The following is a 23,632-nucleotide window of genomic DNA, read 5'->3' on the forward strand; positions in this document are numbered from 1 at the left end:
TGTTTCCAATATAGCTCCACGGTTTTATGAAATATCCGTTCCAAAAAATTCGATTAAACAGTCACTATAGGTAGTTAATAGTTACATTGTACATATCTTGTTCTTCTTCATACAGCTTTAGAGGCCATTGAGGTCCATCGCTGCCAAAAAAACTTTCCTCCATTTCTCTCTGTCCTGTGCTACTTCGCTAAAATGGTCTATCCCTAACAGTCTTAATTCATTCTTGCTTTTATCGATCCGTCTTTGCTTTGGCCTTCCTATCGGTATCTTTCCCGTGGAGTTCAGTTTTGAACATAGTTTGTTATTGATTTGGCCCTTATTATGTGACCAAGTCAGCTCAGTCTCTTGATCGAATTTCAGCTATTATATTTGGTTTTCCGATTATTTTATGTACTTCTATATTTGACTTAATTTCATACATTCCTGAGGAATTTTCTCTCCGTGACAGCTAGCTTTTTCACATATTCACATCGAGTTTTAGGCCACGTTTTACATACGTACATTATCACTGGTATTTCTAAAACTCTGCCTAACCGTTCTTTCGGTTTTTTCGATAACAATTAATGAATTAATCTCTATAGTGCGTAGAAATATTTGTTTCCAGCTGTAATGCGCTTAAAAATGTCTTCGTGGTTATCATTTATGTTACTTATGTTGGCACCTAGATACTTAATTCAAAAACATATTCTCCGACCAGTAACCCAGTTGTTTGATTCAATTGACGTCTATTCCTGGAGACATGCATATATTTTGTTTTGATCTCATTAACCGTTAGTCCAAGTTTTTTTGCACTTCTAGTCAAGGACTCCGTTGCTTTTCGTATGTATGTTTTGCTCACTTTCATCTAGTATCACGACGTCGTTTGCATATGCTAACAGAGGGATATTTCGGCCACACATGACTCCTTGATGCTCTTCCTGTAGTTTTTTAGTTTCATACTTGCTAATCGACACCTGACCGTCGGTCCTAACTCCTAAGTATGTGGAATTTAAAACCGATTATGCGGTACAGCTTTTCAAGAACGACCTACACGGAAAAAATACATACCTAGTTGGTCTAACTAAAATTATGGTTAATATAGGGACACAATACATTTCTAGTTGGAATAACTAAATAAACAGTTGGCCAAACTAAATTGTTTACAGGAAAGTGAATTTACTTACCTTTTAAATTCTACTTTTTCAATTAAAAAAATATATTTTCTTAACTATTGTGTAATATGTACAAAAAAAACCCCGGTAATTCTGACAAATTATCAGTGAATAATAGCGCAACATTCTTTATCGACTTTATAAATTCATCGTTTCTGATTCCAAAACCGTAAATAACCCATTTTCAAAAAAAGTGGGTCTTGGCACTTAGGTCGTTGTTCTTCAAAAGCTACGATATTATAAAAACAATACTGTGTAAATATAGTCGGGACATTAAATTAGTCATTAGATCTCTCCTAAGTTTTATTAAACGGGATACTTTTTTTTGAGAAAGCTGTATAGTATTTTTTTTAACATTTAGTATAAAGGCATGACAAATTTTAGTATCTATATAGTAGGTAACTCATATCCGTTTTTAATACTATAAAAAAATCTAATCCAAATCCACTGACCTTCTTTCGACATTTATCATTTATGGTGCGATTCTTCCGTATAATTGATGGTTTTATTTTGTTACTTTAAAGTCTTGTAATAATTTTTACATAATGATCATATTATATTATATTGATAATTGATTATTTTATTGATATGAATGTATGATTAATGTAATATTGTCTTAATATTGAGTAAAAAAAAAAATGAATAAAAAGAAAACTTATTTAAATGCTTAATCTTTTTTTGACTTTCTTAATTTAAAATACAAGTAGGTGAACTGTTGGTTAATTAAAACGAAAAATCTAATTGATATCTTTCGGAGTTTGTACAAGAGTTATAATATGCTAATTTTTCAGATCATGAATGGTATCTATTTGAAAGGTACCTACTCCGATTTCCGTAGAAGACTAAAAGTTAAAAAAAAAATCACATATTTTCATAAAAATCTAATATATCTAAATATTTACCTAATCTCTGCATAAAAACTAAAAATCGTTATTTATCAAATACCTACGGTACGCTATAAACTTCCGAAAATAATCAAAATTAAATGGAGTATTGGTATTTTTATATAATACTGATATATAATACTACTGTAAAATAATGCCTCTATTATATATTATTATATATATATTAGACTATATTATAGTTCAAACCTAAGAAAATATCATTAACCCTTTCCACTAGAATTCTCCTAACACATTTTAAAATTTTTGCATCGAAGCTTTTGGAAGTTTAATAAAATCACTCTGTTATAATAATTTATACAGACGTTTGACCCTACCTTACTATGCTCCACCCCCCACGATGGATAGGAGGAGGCCGGAATGGATATGCCTTATGACCGCACTGTGTTGTCTCTTTTAATTTAACTTTTAGGAATTATTTTTAAATTATCAATAATTACTCGTAGTTTTTGCCCAACTGTGTAAAACGTTTGTATTTACCAGCACGCCCTTGTCTTAATTTGTTTGAATTTTAATATTTTAAATATCAAATAACAATAATCCTTGTTGCTTTGTTTTATAATAATTTATTAGCGTATTCAATTTGAAGACATAGGTAAGTTTTTGAATACTATTGCTATTACGTACTGTGTAAAAATATTATAATATTATACAAGTACGTCTCGTTATGTTCTTCACGCACACCGAAATATTTTGTTTAACAGTTTAAGTGATTCTATTTTAAAATATCCAAATCGCCCAAGAACAATCTGACTACGGTGTCTGCTGCTGGTGTGTTATTATGCGGTGGTATAGTGGTTGTATACACGACCGCGGTGTTTTTTATACTCATTTTACGCGCGCACCTAATTTTTATTATACTGTTGAAATGTCTACGACGACTTCCACGCATCGAGCTGCAAGCGCATATTCATTTTTATAAACTTCACATATTTCCCTCGTGTTCTCTCGTTTTATTTTCTACGCACAACTCACACAGGAAATAAGGCCAATACGAGTTGTCATCGCCTAGCTCTCGTGCACACACAAACACATACACATACAAAAATTAATAACCCGCTGGATGAATTCAACGTCAGCTAGTTCTTCGTCCGGTCGTTTGTTAACTAACACGTTGCGTATAGCTTTATGTGATAATGGCTATTTGTTATTACTTATTAGGAATTGTTTCTTGATGGTTTTCTACAAGAGCAATATCAAAATACAAAGTAAACCGATGGACCGGAATATTATGAAATCTATAATATTTAATTAATGTAATTATTATTAGTTTATAGCGCAGTAACGTTTACGTTTAGGTATTGTATTTCTGTGGTGTAATAGCAAAACAAAATACGTTCGTTTTCAAGATTATTAAATTTAGCTTAGAGGTGGATAGGCAAAATTTTTGTTACCAGGGAAATATATAAAAAGGAGCAAAGCTACTTAAAAGTAGCTAGGTATACCTACGAGACCGAATAATGTGAGGCTTCGCTATATATTAGCAAACGGCAGTATATTATCTACAGGCAAACATATAATACTTATTTATATTTAGTTATTACTAGTAAACTATAAAATATATAAATATATTATAGTTTTATAAAAATTATATTTTATTTTAATTTTGTAAATAATTTAAATAATACACTACTATATAGGTAGGTATAAATTAATATAAAACGACCACAGAATTAACATACGATTTCAAACTGTTGATGTAATGTGTTTCTGGATAGTTTAGAGTTAAGAGACAAACCCATATGGCCTAACAGCTTTCATTTCATTGGACTATAAAATTTGTTATACATATAAAACTCGTATTCTACCACACTTCTAGTTAGCGTTTCCTCTTATCGCATAAACAATGTATGAAAATATAATATAATATATTATTATAGGTACATGCGGCATGCAGAGCATATTGTGATTATTTTATAAATTATAATAATAACTTTAAAAAACTATCGAATTTAGGAAGAATTAAGAAATCAGATACATAGAGGAAATATAGGTAGATAACTAAACATACAAATAATATAGGTAAAATAATGGCACGATAAAATGTATAGTCGGAATAACTAAATAAATTGTTAGGCTACCTAAATGTTTAGTTGCTCTAACTAAATATTTAGTTTACCTAACTATTATATGTAATGTGCCCTTTTAATAATTCAAAATCATAATTATAAATAATTCAAATCGCATATCTTTTTTTCCATGTACCTACTACCTAAAAAGACATCTAACTTAGGCATTTATATATAGGTGATGGAATTATTTTATCGTTAAAGGTAGTGGTTTGTAACGAAACTACTATTATTGGATTTAAATAAAGGTTCTTTATCGGGTAGGCTATAGGGATATAATAATATACAGTAGATACTATAAAAAATGTAAAAGCCACATAAAAAAATACCATCGAAACATCTATGTAAACAAACAAATTTATTATAAACATTTTACACCGACAAATATCGTCGACGACAAACGTTGAAAATAAAAATAGGGTTAGCTAGATTTGTTGACACAGGTTATATTAAACAGTGCACATAATATAGTAATAATAACAATAATGTTAAAAACTACGTCGAACAATATTATCCTGTGTGAACTGATATTATTGCTGGATGCTGACAGATTTTGAAATATCTCACGAGCGTCCGACACATACTTTTGGCATATTGAATCGACATTTAACTATATACGTACAACTTGTGTATATACATAAACATTCATATGTGTTTTTTTTAATGTACAACATAGCGCTTATAAATAGGACTAGGTAATATAACATTAAACATATCTTATCCTACACACGAGTTCTCTCAGTGAAGCCCAGTAATCTGTTATTACTGATATTAATTATACATGAAAAAAAAATACAATTTATATATATATATATATATATATATATATATATAAAACAATCTTAATGTAAAAAACAAATTTATAAAATCTTCAAATGTTCCCAAAGTCCTTGGAATTATATTCCTTGGACAACGTTTATTCTTTTAAGTCATGATATATTAAAAGTTTTTTCAGTTTTAAATTCTCGAGAAGAACTTGACGAAGTCATTAGGATTAAAATCTTATATAAATGAATTTGGCTTTTTCATCATTCTACTTGGTGTTATCGTTTTCACCATAAGAAATGATTGTATTATGAAATATTTTTAATGGTGCATAAATTAAGTATAATACTATTTACAACACAGAAACAAATGGAGAAATATTTGGGATAAGCCCCCTAACTTATTTCCGGCAGTGACTTGTTTGGTAAAAGGTAGAAATATTAAAAATATTATGTTTTAAAAATGCATGAAGACAAAAACAGACGATTTATCCTTATAATTAAATCGTTTGGTAACGGTGATCGAAACTCACGTGGATTTACATTCTAATAACATTAATGTAATATAGGTACCAATATCAACATAAAGTGAGTTAGCTAGTTTCATTTTACTATTTTGTTTCAATTGACTGTGTTAGAAATTAAATATTATGTACGACAAAATGTCACCGAACAAAAATTTCCTCTGTAAAATACTTGAAATATAATAATAAAAATAAAAAATCAGTTATGTTTGCTTCTCAATCTCAATAGATAAAACATTTCAATATATCACAGACTTGGAAACTAATAACTATAGATTGTATATCGTTATTACCTAAATGATCAGAAGAGCATTTTTAACCGATTTTTAAGGTTTGATTACATTTATTTCATACTTTCATCTTATCGATTTTTCTAATTTGTATATCATTAAATCATAAAGTATAATGAGCTATTCATTTTTTGTCAATAAAACTTGAATTCAAATTATGAAAAATAAGAAACCAAAAAATTCCTGTTGAGAAACAAGAAGGGTCTTGAGATGGAACTTTTTGTTAGCGAGTAGCGACATTTAAAAATAAACGGAGTTTAGAACCTTTTAATGTAAACCGAATAGATAGAACCATATAACAATAGAGAGAACCTTTTGAAATTAGACTACAAACTTAAGAAATATACTTTTGACATGGTAGCCAACATACCACACCAAAATATTTGTGTACAATACAAAACTTATACGCTATGAGATACAGACGAATTTAGTAGAAATAATCTAGGACAATTCATAACTGTTTTGTTATTTAAAACTCACATTAATATTTTTGGAGGGAGAATTGGACAATATAATTATTTGTTTGGATCTGAAGCCCCTGAAAATTTAAAATATTCAAATAATCCTAATAAAAATTGTACATTATTCCCTAACAAACAATTGAGAACCTTTAGTTTCCAAGCCCGCGAATCGCGATATTATGTTATTACAATTTGCAAAAAAAACTAGTAAGTACTAAAAATAATAATTATTATTACTATAATACAAACCCAAATAAGTAATTTGTGTAGATGAAAAAACTTTCTATGTCACCATTCAAGTTTGAAAAGTTAATATAACTCTTGTAAACATCAAAAAATGTAAAAGATTAAAATGATCTAAAATTGTAAAATAGATCATGAGAGTGTTTTATGTTAAATTGATCATTCTCAATATATATACATAAGATACAGTCTTAATATACAGTTAAGTATTCAATCAAAAACATTTTGTTTAATTACTGGCTTTCTGTGCATTCTAAAATCATTTAATACCTCTTAGTAATAATACATTAAAAGTAAAAAAGAAAAACAAATTTTTAGTTGAATAACAACCATATTGATAATTTTATTTCTTGTTGATTTTACACACACATTATAAAAAAAAACTAATATTTAAAAAATGTATAATATATACTATACATAAATAAATTTATTAAGTATTTATTGCTTTAGCTTGACGAAGTTTATAATGTGTTGGTCGAACAGGCAGATTTTTTTGTGACCATTCATTTATGGATGCATTTTTTTCAGTTCTCGTACTTAGCTGATTTAATTCTAAGTTAAATGGAATCAAAGTAGTGTCAGCGGTACCAAACAAATGCCGTAAACTATTTCTTGCTGCCATTTCATGAGCAATATCCACAGTTTCTCCAAAACCTTAAGTACAAATTGTACAAACATTTATTATTTTTAATAGTAGAAAGTGACTAAATAATAATAAAAATAATTACCTAGACCAATCATTTTTTTGTCATGTGGTGTATATAAGCCTACTCTAAAGCAAGCTAATATTGTGTTCTTGCCAGATTCACCAACAATTCTAGGTTCAGGAGCACCAATACCATCCTTTGCTAATAAGTCTGTTAATAGTTGAATAGGCTCATTATGATCCCAAATTGAATGTATATCTTTGTCAGCTAATTGTGTCATAACAAAATCTCTCACAAATAATGTAGCTCGCTCCTCACCAGAACTTTCAACTAAAGCACCTACTAATGCTTTCAAGACGTTGGCTAAAGTAGATTTTTCAACAGGAAAATCCTAAAATAAAACATATGAATAACTATCACATTGACATTTTTTATACATTTGTAAGCATACTTTCTCTTTTAATTATAAATTAATATATTACTGTGAACAGGCAAAGGGTTGGTAAATGTATAACTATGGGATTACGAGGCGTAATTTATTGAAACATCTTATTTATTATGCTCAGCTGGATTAATAGCTTCATTGAGGATAAATGATACATTTTACTTAATAGTATCAAAACGTGTTCTATAGTACTCTTGTTCTAAGACAGATTGTGACAAAAACCTCCCTGGCCTTAATTAGCATTTATAGATACAGAAGTTTACACACATTTTTACCAAAAAAAGAATAAGGTGTTGTATATTATTAAGAGTTTAAATGAGAATAAGAAGTACCAAGACACTCCTTTACATAAAAAATTATAAATATTTCAAAAGTGCATGGCTTATTACTATTCTTTGTTATTATACATTATATCATATGATACTTACAGCACAAAGAATCAATTCAGATGTACCAATATGGAATGATACATGAGAAAGTGAATCATCATTAGTTAAAAAATCATGAATTCCTCTAAAATTGTACAAAAGTTAGTATAAAATCTTAAAATGTCAATAACTTTACCATACATACATTATGCCCTCTTCAGGCAATTTAGGAAATACAGTACGCAAATATCTTTTTACGATGTCATTTAAAAATGCTGAGCCTTTTTCTGCTAACTCCTTGTTATCAGTTAAATTTAGTGTTGGTTGTTCAATTCCTACTTCTTTCTGTCTTTCTTCTTCATTTATTATGTAGGATCGTTCAACCAGAGCTCTTTGTAATAAAGTATTATCAAATGATTCTCCTATGCGTTTGCTGAATGCATACAGTTCTGTATCATAATTCCTAAGCAATAAACAAATTGTTTAAAGTTAAAAACCCTTGATAAAAAGGGTTTAAACAATTTTTAGCGTCACAGGACTTTGTTCCACCTTAAGATAAAAAATACAAATTTAAAGATATTTTTGTTACCCCACAAAAAACACAGCAGAATAAATTAATGGGGGTCGCTAAAATTATCTCTAGGCTATATATAACAAGTTCCCGTTGAATTCTTAAAACATGATTTTTTGAGAATAAATTTTACCTGTTTTTAAGCTTACTACAACATATATTTTTTCTCCTTAAGATGGGTTTTTTGACGTCATATAACAGTTATAACTTACCATTCTAAAAATGTTTTACGGTGCACTGGTTTTTGTGGACCCAATCTATCTTTTCTCTTTTTAAGTTCTCTAAGTGTTGGTGCAACCCACCTGTGAAATGGTTGTCTAATACCTAAATAACATAGATAGATTAACGTGCAAGTTACATACTACATTATAAAAATGAATGAAATTTTTTTAGAAAAGCTATTATTTTTAAGATGATTAATAAATAATACCTAAGAAATTAATTTGGATTAAAAACATATTTACTATACTTTGTAAATTAATTAATAGTTAATTTTAATCATCTACTAAATAATATCATAAAATGATAAATGTATGTAGTGTAAAAATCTATAAGTATTGTCTTTTAAGTATTTTTTAATTTTGATGCAATTTTATTGTACATAAAATTAATGATATATTTTAAATAAAAATTATAATACATTGTACTTTGAAAGAACAAAAAAGAAATACAGTCGATTTTTAACTAATTACATGTATTGGTTTAAGTTAAATTCTTGTTTAAAAAAAAGACTAATGTTAACATATTATGCTTACTTTGATTAGTTTTTAGTACACTTAAAATTGTATTTGATGTCCGGAATAAAAACGTCATTTTTTATTCTGTATCTAACTGTTAAGATTTGTTTAAGAAAATAAAGCAGTTACATACAACATATAGATATTTTTAATATTGTAACATTTTGTATAAATTATAATTTTAACTTCACTTAGTACAACATTTAAACATCACGTTTTACAATTTTTGTATTATAAAATATAAATGATAAAGATTAAAGATAGATAATGTGTAGTTGACCATGTGCATGCATGACAAAGCAACAAGATATGTTAGAAACTTTTGATAATCTTCGGTTTTAAAATGTGGCCGTGTATTTCTAACGAGAGAAAACCGGTCGCCATGTTGTTAAAATTGATAACACATGTTGCTGAAATACCTATATATTTTGCCATGAGTGTATAACCTTATTAAAGCTAGTATGTATAATATTATCACATATTAGATTTTATCCAATCTGTGATATCATTTTGGAAAAAAACTAAATAGTATTAGCTACCAAGGCAAAAAGAGGCTTGTTTTCTTAAAAATATAATATAACAATATTGAATAGGACACTTAAAACATAACAAAGTATCATATTTTAAACATTTATTGAATCAATTATTATTCTTAAATATTTAAAGTAATTTCTTCAATTTAAAGTAAGTTATAGTATAATTGTAAAACATACATTATAGAATTATTATACTTGGCTGACCCCATATAGTTGGGAGTGTAAGCCGGAGATAGAGAAGACAAAATTATTTTACTACATTTATTATATTAATTATTATACTAAAATAAATTATACAATTATTTTAGGAACTGACAATATACCTACATTGAATAAATATGGCTGCTTTTCAAAAGACCAACTCTAAACAGTCGAAGTATTTGATTCTTAATGACTTTGAACGTCTTGATGCTCATGTCGAGTCTGATGCAGATTTACTAATTAAAAATTTAGCATTGAAACAAGCTGACAAATGTCTAACATTAGAAAAGTAATAATTTTTTTCTCTTAATTAGAGGTATGCTAACAATTATGCTGTAGTATCTTTATACTAAAAAATAAACCCATAGTGAGTTAATAATATGGTGCAGGCGCGTGGCGAAGTGAGATAAGGCGGCAGTGTATCAACGCACGGTCGCCGATTCGAATCTCGGCCACTGGCGGTTTGTTCATCCGGGCAGGTAACTGTCTGGGGGAAGAAATGGCCACCTGCACCCCTGTCTCGGGCCAACTTGTTTGGAAGCGTTAGGTCGGCAGCCAGCTATAAGCCCAAAAATGCCAAATCTAAACCGTCTAAGCCCTGATCAGTGGAATAACGAACGTTAAACGTAAGAGAGAGTGTGTGTTAATAATATATATTAAACAATGCTGGATATCATCCGAATGAATTTTATACACTTAATAATTTTTTTAAGATAACTATATTTTACCTCCATAAAAAGGTTAACATTTGGTTGCTCGTGTCTAAATTTTTTTTATGATATGATTTTATTTTTCAGGCATTTGAGCCAAGAACGAGATTTTGTTACTAGTCATGAGTATGTGTCAGTTACGGAGTACACGAAAGGAGCTGTTACATTACCAGAATTCTGCTCTAAAGCTGAAGAGGTAGCTTTTGATCAAAGAAATTATAATAATAGCTATGATCCTGAATTGAAAATAGAGGAGTGAGTTTTTATATTTATGTTTTTTGCTATTATACATGGCAAAATATTCATATGTATTGTAATTCATGTACATTTTTGGCTTTTAGTTGTTTAAGTCGTCATGAACGTGAATTAGCACTATGTGTAAAGCCGAATAGTACTGAAACTAAATTATTACAGTTTGCCTTATCATGTAAAGCTGATAAAAAACAAAAACATGATTTACGTCCATCAGATCATCCTATTAACAATTTACCTTCTATCGTTGATGAAAAATTTAGTCACCTTGATGTATGTCCAATAAAAACATCAAAAATGATATTACGAAAACGAAGACAATTACTGCAATCCATATCTAAACCTATTGAGGTAACATGTTATGGTTAGAAACCCATATGTTTTTATTTTATAATAACACTTGATTTTTTTATAGATATCACACAAGCCAATTAGACATTATAATAAGCCAAATACATTGTGGGATCAAACAGATTGCACAAAAACACAAAATCTTAAATTTTACACTTGTGACACTAAGCAAATTAATGAGTGTATTGGTGTATTAAATGTAAAAAACGAAACTTCCAACCCTCCAAAAATGAATTCAGTAAATGGTCAACGTTTTGTGTCTAGCAGTACATGTTCTATACTGCTTCATAACTTTACAAAAATTACTGAAGATGAGATTAAAAATTTACCTCCTTTTAAAAATTATCAAAAAGGAGTTCCATCAAAAGTAAATACTATTATTAAAATTATGTCAATATGCTATGTATAATATTTTATGCTACCACACTTGTAATTGATAGAAGTCAATAATTAGGATTAGCTTCAATGCGTTTTGTTTTTGGTTTTTACAAAGAAAAAAACTATTTTTTTTCTCATCAAATTTATTCGATTAAGTTAAAAATATTTTTTTCATCAAATAACCTTTGAGTTTCAACCGTAAAAACGTGTTTATGGAAAAGCATATAGGCCATCGTTTAATATTAGTGAGTATGCGTAGATATGTTAAGATGACATTTTTTTTTAAATCGCTAACAAGGATGTAGTGATAGTCCAAAAAATAAATCAACTAGAAAAAAGTGTCCTAATTACTCAACAAATAATTGCACATCACATTTTAACCTCTAATTAAGATTTTGTAAAAATTATCTATGCCTAACCCTTTAATTAAAGGGGAGGGGAGATATGGCATCCTCTTAATGTTTTTTCTTGAGAACTAATCAAATGTTGTATACTTTTTAGACACTTTATTTAAAAAATATTGCAAAAAATGTTAACGAAAACCATTTAATATCAGTATTTGACAAATATAAGAAATTGCAGAATAAAGATATAGTTTATAGATTTATGAAACAAGGAAGAATGAAAGGCCAAGCATTTATAGAGTTCGAAAGTGAGTATATAGAATTTGTTCATAACTATACTTCTGTGTAAAAAATTATAATAATAAAGGAATTTTCTTTAAAAAAAGTGTTCTTTTAATTTTTAACTACATATTTAGCTAAAGTATAATTTTTTTAGATGCTGAAATTTCAAGCCAAGCACTACATGAAAACAATGGTGTTGTGATAGAAGGGAAACCATTAGTTATTGTGTTTGGAAAGCAGCAAAAATCACTGTGTTAAGGTATGCATTAATTAATAAATATATAACATAAATAAATAATATAATTAATTTACATTTGGCAAGTACAATCATATAAATTATTCTGAGATTTTCAAGAAATAGTTGAGACACAATACTCTTGAATAATACATTTCACATTTAGGTAATAATAATAGCGATAAATATTTAACAATATATGAAAGCATCAGTTTCAATATTTACAGTTTTCACTGTTTAATATAGAGTTAAAAAAATTAATTTTCAACACTAAATTTTGTTATTATTATTAATATTTTTACAATGCAAAACGCAAAAAATCTGATGCGACGTTTACAAAAACGTTAAACAGTCTGTCTGTTGTCATACGCTGGCTTCTTCGTCCTTGTTGATGGTAATTTGGTATGATTTCAAATCTTTGAATACATTCCCTGAGTAAACAAATTGTAAGGGCAATATATCAAAAATGATAATACTGTATTATTATTTAAGTTATTATAATACCCAAATAAACAGTTTTCTTTGAAACACATTACTTTGACAATGTTAAAAAATATGACACCAAGTGTATGGGCCGTTGGTGAATTGATTTTGTTCAAACAATGTTGAAACTTTCTATCACATTCACAGTGCGACCTAAAATTTTAATTTGAACAGTGTATAAAAATATTTGATCATTTCTTCTTCAATGGTTGATTGACACTTGCAGTATCTGATAGGATAAATCACAGATGCACTAATACACAAGAAAGATTTTAGGTGTAGGCTAGGACGGCATTTTTAGAAGGACAGCAAATTTTTGTGGCAAACCAAAAAATATAAATTTGAAGAAAAAAAATGTTTAAAAAAAACTTATGGTGATTTTTTCCCTCATATAATTATAAAATAATATTATGAACTTATTTAGGGGCTGCAATTGTTGATAGCCTAGAGGTGCTAAAACTATAAATCCGTCTCTGTCGATACTCCTTAGTATTTGGGTAACTTAATCTTTCGTTGATAACAAAATCGACAGTACCGTTTTACACGCTAGAAATTTTAATTAGTACATAGTAATAGTTTATAATAGCTTTTTTATACATACTTGCCTACTTTATTTCTTTTTAACTTCTTAAATATGTGCTTCATTCATTTAGCACAAATAAATCAGAAACCCCCTTTTTTTCTCCTGAATAATAGAAAATGTTGTTTTAAAGAGTTTATTTTATAGGGTTATATTTGGGAATACATATAAAAAAAAAATACTTTTTTGGTAATTTTTATTTTATACTAGATTAAAAAATGTATAATATTAAGCCTGTCTAACATATGTACTATTTAGTCAATTAAAACCTTAAGTATATATCTTATTTTTTTGTCTATCATTTTTTTAATTGATGAAGATTTATACGATTTCCATATTATTCAATCTTATACAGTCATAATATCTGATCAACATTTGTTTTTTTAATAGATAGTTTGGTTTAGCTAAATTGTTCTCTTAGATATTTTTTTCTTCTCACAACCTCTTCTCATATTTGTAAATAGCAAAAACATGTATAATAGCAGTTAAAAGGAAATATATATTTTAATTATTCTAGAAAATATTTTATTCAATAGTATAGTCAGACCTGTACTGAAATTAAGACATAAATAGTCTCACCATCTAAATTCTTTTTAATAGGATAATAAAAATCTAAACTTATTATTAGTACAATTGTACCTTAAATACAGTTTGGGTTTAAGATGTTTAAACTTTTGAAAATCCTTCTTTTGTCCTGGCTATGATGAATTCCATAGAGGTAGTCTATTTATTGGCCACCTGTTGTATTGTAGCACAGAAACACAGTGGTCGAATCTTACCTTGTGTAGTATTTAAAATTAAAGTAATTTTCACTTTTCTCGCATTTAAAAAAAAAAATATATATATATATATATAATGTAATGAGGAATTAGTATTTATTATACTTTTAGGTAAGTTTTTGTTAATTTTAATTTGTTTACTCAATAATATATACCTCGTATAAGGAGAAGTATTGCAAAGATTAAAATAACACTGGCCTGTTTCCAAAATCCTTGTGCAATGATCATGATCACGGCAGCACATGTCTTCCTCTTTATAAACTCCCAAATCGGTATAGTTCTTAGCTATATTACCTGGTCCACACCATTTTGTTCCTGCAATTCAAGTAAACCTGCTTTAGTTTTCAGTTTATTTTATTTATAGCCTTTAGATATTTTTGTCACCTGGATAAATGAATCCAGTATTTTTACTTGGTCCTTTAAATGCCGTTTCGCAGACTTTTGAAAGTAAATCTATCGACTGATCGCTTTGGGGTTCGTATATCAACAACGGTTTTGTTATTGACATTACCCGCTGCACTTTGTCCCTAAATAACAACAACGTTTGGCCTTGGTTATATTCTGTTAATATTATTGCCTATTGTATCTTTTAAACGGTTGAAACACCTAGATCACGTGTAATTGTTTTTATTTTTCATGCGCATTTCGTTCAAAAATAAAAATTAATATTCTATAAAGATAATAGGAAGTAAACTTGGTCGAAAATGCTAAAAACCCAAGGTTTTGGGTAATGAATTTCGTTAAATGCGGTAGCTGTGTCATGCCTGAAATTGAAACATTGTAGTAAACCTAATAATTTATACACACGGCTGTTATATTGATGACAGATACATCTCCGTTAAGGTTAGTCACTGACCTCACTTTTGGAATGCTAACTAATAGGTATTCACCCAGTCTTCGGTTTATTGATTATTTTGTGTATGGCTTACTTCCCGTAACGTAGCTTAAATTAGGTAAGTACCTATAAGTAAAATATCGCTAAAAATAAACTATAATTTATTTTTAAAAATTTGTTTGTAACTTCGTTAATAACTTTGTTAATGTTTTACTATGTGAGTCTTTTTTATATTTATATTTATAGTATGCAGTAGGTGTGAGAACAAAAACGAAATAAAAAACGTTTCGAGTAAATTCATTTTATTTAATTAGAATAAACTGAATTTTTAAAATGAAAGTAGTTTTCCAACATAACTGAATAAGCATTAAAGCTTAAATAATGCCTATATAAAACTCCTTAATCCCGCCTGCTTTCAATTCCCGTTCTTTAACCAACCCCGGTCTATAATTCCTATGGAATTTGTAAATTCCATATACTAAGTTTATATTAATTTTATTTAATTGAGTTTATAATACTACAATACACTAATAATACGCCAGTTTATTTAAAAAAAAACAAATAAATTATGAGTACATTGATATTGTAGAATTTAAATTTAAAATGTCAAACCAATTTAATTTTCGTCTGTTATCTTAAAAGGAAAAAAATCGTTCGACTGGTTTTGTAACTACGCACCTCATTTGATCAGCGATTATTTAAACGTGTCCAATACTTAAAAACGGGTTTTGTGACTGTAATGTAACAATTATCTGCATATTCTTAATGACGCCTCGAATTGTTATTGTTAAGAAAAACTGGTCTTAATGATCATCCCGGGTGCATAAACAATAATTATCCAATTTGCGATTTTTTTATTTGTTCTTATTTTTATAGACTTAAAACATTTATTCATAAATATATAGAACATAGTAATTTCAAATATCTGCTAATTTATGAAACGAAATTTTATAAAATTACTTATTAAAAAAAATATTTTGTAGTATATTTCGCCATCATATTTACTTGGTATTTGATTCGTTTTATACATTTTGTATTCATTTAAAAGTATACAATTGTTATTATTATTATGTGCTTAAAATAATATTTTGTTAGGTTTTCAACAGACAATGATCGAAATCTAAAAAATAATTACATCTTGGATAAAATTAAAATATATCTATAAATATAAATCCAGGGTGTAAGGGGAGGGGGGGGGGGTTGAGGCAAAGGAAAACGGTGTACTTCTTCTTATTTTAAATATAATTAGGTGTCTCCTCAAACTGCTCGTATATTCCAATAATTTTATATCGGAATATCAGGTATCGGTAAAAAGTGGTACAGCCCATCCCTATTTTCTATAATTAATTCAAAACCAGATACATTTTTATTTTTTGTCTATTTTCGAAGAGTCGATCTACAACACCACACTTATTCAATGGCAATAAGTATTCGATCATTTTTTTATATTTTATAAAATCAATGTAATTGAAATTTATGTTTTACTTAATGTAATATTTGATTCTTTGATTTTATTTTTATTACGAAGCTCTCTCTCTTTATTACGGATCTTTAAGTAGTTATAAGATATTCATATGAAAAATGAATACAAATAATAATTTTTCCCATCTATGAACACTATTAGGTTTTAATAAAATGATTTTATAAAACGCTATTTTCTGATAACTTAATGAAGACCACTTGTGTTGTACAGTGTATGTTACTGGACATTCACTTTAATATTACAATTTTAAGTGTATGGTAGAAAGAAAAAAGAAAAAATATTGAACTGTGACGTTCTTATTGAGCGAGTATGTAGGTTTGTTTTAGTTACACAATTTAATTTAACAAAAAATATAAAATAGTTATAACAATAACCTTCATACATAGCTTTCAAGCTATAAAAATGTAAATGCTGAAATCTTAACAAAACAAAATTATAATAAGGTTTTGTCCTCGTAAATCGTTTTATCATAAATCTGATGATGTATTTTTCTTTTTTATGACGTCTTGGTTAATATTAATTAATATTTATAAGTTTAATTGCCAACTCATCGATGACCGGATACTTGTTACGCATTGGAGCGAGTATGTTATATTTTACGAATCAATTAAAACAAGGGGTTTTACGTAAACGATGATTATTATTGTGACGTTTGTAATAAGCAATAACACAACAAGTATATCAGGATCAACAAAGAACTAGAAAAAAAAATGTAAAACCTATCATTAATTTGAATAACCAGACAAACAACTACACAAAAAAGAAGTATTTCTATTTTAGGTAGCACTTTTGTTTTCAATTTACGTAAAATGCGGTAGATTTTACACAAATATAATAAACCTTATTGGAAGAACCTTTTAATTGAATTTGAATTTTTACTCAGTAGCTTTAAACCACTTTTGTGCATTATTATTATTTTATTAAATAAAAATAATTCTTAACGACAAAAATAAAAACAAAACACATGCGCCTAGTATACTTGACATTTTACGTACCTCCATACCCCATAAAATAATTATTGTCTACTAGACCTAGCATTTAATAGTTTACCTGCCATAATGAACACGACAATTTGGGTACTTGTGTGTTATTTCCAGGGCTTTTTCCTTGGTCTTCTCTACTATGATCAACGTGCCCAATACAGGCGACGCAATGAAAAACAAAAATACAACAAACGTAATCTGAAATATAAATCATTAATTTATTTCCATAAAGTATTAAGTATTTTCAAGAGAATTGTATTTTTATAATATATTGACTGGTATTATTTATTTGAATTATTGTACTTCCGGAGATGAACTCAGGGACGAAACTAGGAAACATCCAACAGAATTATTACCCGGAGGTGATTTCTACACGAACTGTTTAAATAAATAATACGACGTACCACTTTAACAACCATTTTGTTTACCATAAATTAGTACCTACTTATTCAATAAAATATTTCAAACAAGTAAAATATAATCTCCATTGATAAGCTGAATTATAAAAATAAGAATTCTAATTATTTAGTTAATTTTATAGTACGTTGTTATGTATTCGTATTGTTAACGATTTTAGTTTTTATCAATATTACTTTAAAATACAGTAATTATATAATTGAAAACAGTTTAAATTAGTTAAATTTAAATTTTAACTGAAATTTGTTGAAAAATAACTGTTTATAACTGGAATTTAAACTAAAACTTCCATACAGCACAACACTTGTTTTTTATCATTTTAAAATATAGTAAAAATGGTATTAATATGTTTTGAACTGTTTAAGACCAAACATATTTATTTTAATATTAACAATAATTTGGAAATATTAAATTTTATACTTTTGTCGGGGCTGACTTTTGCATCTATTGATTTCGAGTTTGCCTTATAAATAATGAAAAATTAGCACTTAATTAAGTTAAAAGTTATTCAAAGAAATATTATTTCCATTTTATAACTTATATCTTATTTTTATAACTAGTTTTTTTTTTTTTTTTTTAATAGCCTTTATTAATAAAAAATATTTTTAGTTACTAGTTATTAAGTCTAAAAATTTACATTATTAGCATACATATATTCTTTTTTATTGCTTATTTATAGTTTTTAAATAAAACACAACAAAATATTAGTATAAATATCTCTATATAATTATTTTCCCGCGAAATGTTTGTACTTGAGTATTAGGGGGTTTAGTCATAAAAAGAAAAAGGCCTACTTATTTGTATATACTTCTGTTATATTACCTTCATTACTCTAAAAGGTCCATTTGTTAGATGCTTTGTGGCGTTTGCGATGAATTTATCCGGTGGATTTCAATTTTCTATTAAAAACTGTGTGCCTTTATCGTAGCGAAAAACACAAGTTTCAATAAGGTTATATCCTGTGTTACAGCTATTAGGATACCAAAGGAAATTTTTTAACTTCCTATTTGTATTCTAACACTTAAGCTATAAACACGCGATAATCTTCGCACAACCACCAAAACCAACTAACCGCGACGACCGCCGATCGGTACTCGGCAGTGTTTGACCTCTTGGTGTTTTTGTAGTGTGTTGTGTTTAATAATTCAAGGATATATACAGGTAACGTCTCCCTCCGACGCATTTAGCATCATATCCTGCGGTTTCCGTGTATGCTTTGAGTCGAGAAGATAAGCTCGCATGTAACAGAATCCACTAAATGATACATTAAAAAAAAAATTAAATGTTTTTTTTAACTTTAAGTATCGGAACCGGCTTGTGGCATTTGTCAAATTACCCATCGTGTATACTATTCCTCTATTCATTTATACACATTTTTAATGTGTTAACCGACAAAATATCGTACCCACAACTCACAGGGTTTTCAAGTTGTTTTTTTTTTTTTTTTACAAAAGAACCGTTTTGGATTTTAGATGTCCTTTATTAGCAATATAATAGTTCGTTGACCTTATCAGTCTCGTATTAATGAAGTATTTTTTCCTATGAAATCCGCTATGTCTTTAAGTATATGCTTCGACTTCCATTTATCCCAAACTGAATTTATGTTGCGGCATGATTATAATACCTAGAAACCTGTTATATGTGTAAGGATATTGCCTACCACGTTTGTGTTGTGCCGACAAAGTCATTGAACTAATGAACTTTATAAGTACAATTGCATAATCCTATATTTGAGTTAATATTGTTATCACGGAATATCAGGACCGTTTTGCTACTACACGCAAGAAACAGGTTTATGAACTTGAACTGTGTCCTTTGGAGTTTGGTGGGTCATTACTTTATTATATTGGTAGACGGTAGTGAATCTCTGTCGGATGGATAACTTACTTCCTCGCTAAAACATAAATATTAATGGTAATGATTCTTTTTTTTTACTACCAAAAGCTATTTATCACTAATTCTAAAAATGGTTTTTTACTTTCAACAGAATAAGTTTTTGATACAGGGTCATCCGTCATTGTATGTTAAGTTAACACTGAGCACACAATTTTCACTCATATTTCAGTTTTCTTATTGTATAAATCCCTTTGACCATCATATTTTCAGATCTTTTAAAATCAGTTTCTGCAACGCATTTAAACGGAATACTTTTTTATTTATATAATATTTATAAGCATACATTATATCGTGTAATGCATAATTTTTGTTGATATTTAATATTTTCTAATGTATTATTCAGTAGTAATCAGTTTAAAATAAGATACATTTTTTTTAATGATAAGTAAATTTGTAGATTTTATATATTATTATTTTTTAAATACTTTTTTCTATTCGACCAGTCTGAATTTTTAATAGATTATTCTCAACTCAAAAAGTTTTTAAATTATGTACCGTTACTAATTCTGTAATCACGATTTTTTGTATTTAGATGTGTTTTGTGTCTAAACACATTTAATTATATTAATTACTTTTTATAATTTCTGTTATAATAATTCCTGAAGACCTTGCCAACATCACTATGACCCGTCTCCATTGATCTTACTGTCCTGGATTTCCTATAATCTGTAATGTACGTTATAGGTTTTAAACCGGAAAACAACAATAAACAAATTTAATGCACACATAAATGTACTTAGGGAGCCACAACTGTCCACATATATTATGCATAGTATTTGATATAATATAATATATATTATCAAAGTTGGCAGTAACTAATTAAGAAATTATAAAAATTAATTTTTTTTTATTTTGAAACTTTTCCCTAGCAATAACTACTAATACTTGCATAGCTGGCAGGTCTACAAATAGGAGAAAATGTTAACTTTGACCCTCGACGACTTTTTAACTGCCTATTTCTTCATGATAATAATACTAAGCACCATAATATTACATTCGTATTACGTATATTCATCTTCATACGGCCGTCTACACAAACTTATACAGATCAAAAATCATTTAATTTATTTTATTTTAAATATTACAGATCCTAATCCTTCTGACGCATTGCACCGGACGTTACCATGCCACCGACAGTTTGGCCGCAAATGCCGCAGGCGCTGCCGCCGCAGAGATGAACAACAGAAGCCGCCGGCTCTCGCGGACGGGTCGCCAACGATGAGACGCCGCAATCTTAGGCTGGACGCACACTGTAATAGCGTTAATATCATCCAGGACACCAAACATGTGACACTCATTGACTGACTGACCATGTATTTTACAAAATAATATGTTTTTATTTGTTGCTTACCGTTTATTAAAGCAAACTCATTTACACACGTAACTAAAAGTTGTTCTGCAATATCTGGATAATTTTTAATGTTTATTCTCTTTTTTTGCAAATTATTTTTTAACCTAATAGATATCGTAGCTAGTTTTTTAACCAAAACGGATGTCTACTAACGAATGCAGTGTGTTTAGCGACATAGAATATGTATCAATAAGGTGATGAAAGAAATTAATAAAAAAATTATTCAAAATTATAAATTGATTGTAATTTTATTTTTTAAAGCTCACTATACAACAGTTAATTTGATATATTAAAAACGGATAAATAATACGTTTCGGGAATTAATTACTAAAAATGTATAAACATAAAATAAAAGTAAACGAAACAAAAAAAAACAAAACAATAAATGTATGAACGAACTGAATTATAAATAATATATTTGTTATTTCTAATGTAAAAATAATCAATATTGGCCGACAAAAATATTGTGTACTTAACAGTCTTAAAATAAAGTGATGGCCTCTCAAACTTGCTGGGCTCCAATAATTCAAAGACATAAACTTTGCACCAAATCGTCACATTCCTGAATGTTTTCGTATTCGTTTTTACGGACCGGACGGATTGACTAAAGCAGACCGGTGAACGTAGTAGCCATCCAGCGATGGACCAACAGCTGGAGTCACGAGACACGATGCCACTGCGTCACCGTCTTTCTTACTTCTCTGTCACGTTGAAATCGATCTTCGGGTTAGCTCGGATCTGGAAATAACCATATACTTAGGCATACATATATACAATACTAATTACACGAGACACGAAAAATAGCGTTTGGAACAAGACACTCATTTAACACCAAATTCATAATATTATAGACAATACTTACCTTTTATAAGAATCCTGCGACAAAACAACAATATCTTCGACTAATGTTGTCTGGCCTACGGCCCACGGCTCGTTTATTCCGACTTCATAACGACCGATGTCTTCGTGGGCGAATTGTAAAACACTGGGTATAGTTCATCGGTCTGGTCCGACATCTGTAATTTAATTAAACGTTCGTATACGCAATATCTAGCCTAACAAAAATACAATATATTATTAATCGAAAAAATACATAATAATTCAAATAAAATAAAGTATATCGTTATTTTAAATTAAAAATCAAACGAATTGGTAGGTATCATATTATGTTACTTTAGATGGAAATATATTAAATATTATTACATAAATAAACTAGTCGTATATATTATTTATTTATTTATCCAGTACATAAATCAATTATGAAATTTAATACAAATAAAACAGTTTTTTTCAATTTAATTATAACATCGGATATTATAAGATTCAATATTAAATTTCAAATTGTCAAAAAATGGGTGTTAAGGGAATTGAAAGTGGATGGTTTTTAAGGAGTTCTATATAGGCAATATTTAAGAAAAAAGTAGTTTCAATAAATTTCGACCATATCAATTATTTCCAGTTTAATTTGTATAAGCTTTAGGGTATTATATTTTTTAACGTTTATCATTTATTTAAACATAGTTAAAGCTATTTCGGTGGTGCGAGAACCCACTTTAGACCTAAAAGCCTGATAAAATTACGTACGCCTACATAGAATGATTGGATTTTAATTTTGTAAACTTGTTAGATCTCATTGGCCTTCTTTCTAGGTTATTGTGGAAGTTGATTTTTGAATAACTGTTTTATTTACTTAAAACTGAATTTGAGAAATTAAAATTATCAATAGAAATTAATATGTTAATTAAATTATCGAATATCTATTCCAACAATAACCTAAATAAGAGGCCGATAAACTCAAAAAGTTTTACAGAATTGAAATCGATCCAACCTAGGTAGGACTAATTTTGTCAGGGTTTTACGTCTGAAACGTCCGAAAAGAGTCCCTTTAGTTTTTAAATGTTTCTATTTAAAACGCATGAAAACTAGTTGTGCTCCGACCTCCTTAAGGGGTAAATTTACAAAATTCTCACAATGTATAGAGAAAAACGTTACCTATGAGGTGGCGGTTTTATTTTTTTGATACCTCTACTTAATATTTGTTTGTAAAAACCATGCTGCGGCCCCCTTAACAAAATATACGACTAAATATTTTTATTATAACCATTCGTACATTATAATTATTTTTAGCCAATACAAAGAAATAAAATTGTATTTCCGATTTGTTCACTGTTCACTAAGTTATGGTTACATATGAGTCTTACCTCCTGACAGATTTTAAACTAAAAAGTCCTAAAATTACGGCTAAAACACACAAAAACCAAAAAAAACTCCCCTCCTCTTTCATGCTGTTTAAATTTCCACTCGATCATGCATGGAAGTTAAAATCGTAACTTAGCAACCAAATTATGTTCGATTCTGTTAACT

The 23,632-nt window shown here is 28.4% G+C and overlaps 3 protein-coding genes across 4 annotated transcripts; 1 reads left to right on the top strand and 2 right to left on the bottom strand.

Moving 5' to 3' along the window:
- Nucleotides 1-6,736: 6,736 nt before the first annotated feature.
- LOC126846957 (39S ribosomal protein L44, mitochondrial) lies at nt 6,737-9,408 on the bottom strand. Its single transcript, XM_050586872.1, has 6 exons — nt 9,191-9,408; nt 8,648-8,759; nt 8,070-8,327; nt 7,925-8,009; nt 7,133-7,442; nt 6,737-7,058 (listed from the first exon to the last, which is right to left on the bottom strand). The coding sequence occupies exons 1-6, from the start codon at nt 9,246-9,248 to the stop codon at nt 6,835-6,837; spliced, it is 1,047 nt and encodes a 348-aa protein (XP_050442829.1). The 5' UTR covers nt 9,249-9,408; the 3' UTR covers nt 6,737-6,834.
- A 276-nt stretch (nt 9,409-9,684) lies between these two features.
- Nucleotides 9,685-21,466, top strand: LOC126846956 (uncharacterized). The gene is made up of 8 exons (XM_050586871.1): nt 9,685-9,856; nt 10,017-10,198; nt 10,707-10,874; nt 10,961-11,222; nt 11,287-11,589; nt 12,102-12,252; nt 12,381-12,485; nt 21,005-21,466. The coding sequence occupies exons 2-7, from the start codon at nt 10,047-10,049 to the stop codon at nt 12,482-12,484; spliced, it is 1,140 nt and encodes a 379-aa protein (XP_050442828.1). The 5' UTR covers nt 9,685-9,856; nt 10,017-10,046; the 3' UTR covers nt 12,485; nt 21,005-21,466.
- LOC126846963 (phospholipase A2 phaiodactylipin-like) lies at nt 12,520-19,143 on the bottom strand. 2 transcript variants are annotated; one of them, XM_050586879.1, is made up of 6 exons: nt 18,844-19,141; nt 17,672-17,802; nt 14,688-14,830; nt 14,459-14,618; nt 12,966-13,097; nt 12,524-12,892 (listed from the first exon to the last, which is right to left on the bottom strand). In XM_050586879.1, exons 1-6 carry the CDS (start codon nt 18,847-18,849, stop codon nt 12,760-12,762), a joined length of 705 nt encoding a protein of 234 aa, XP_050442836.1. In that variant the 5' UTR covers nt 18,850-19,141; the 3' UTR covers nt 12,524-12,759. The 2 variants fall into 2 exon arrangements, with proteins under 2 accessions (XP_050442837.1, XP_050442836.1); XM_050586880.1 differs by lacking the exon at nt 12,966-13,097 and having other exon boundaries at nt 12,520-12,892; nt 18,844-19,143.
- Nucleotides 21,467-23,632: the final 2,166 nt, after the last annotated feature.

The sequence above is a fragment of the Adelges cooleyi genome, unplaced genomic scaffold, assembly GCF_023614345.1.
Source record: "Adelges cooleyi isolate 19-005CV unplaced genomic scaffold, UGA_ACOO_1.1 ACOO_flye_CR_arks_rails_tigmint_CR_PRNA_9, whole genome shotgun sequence".
Taxonomy (NCBI): Eukaryota; Metazoa; Arthropoda; class Insecta; order Hemiptera; family Adelgidae; genus Adelges; species Adelges cooleyi.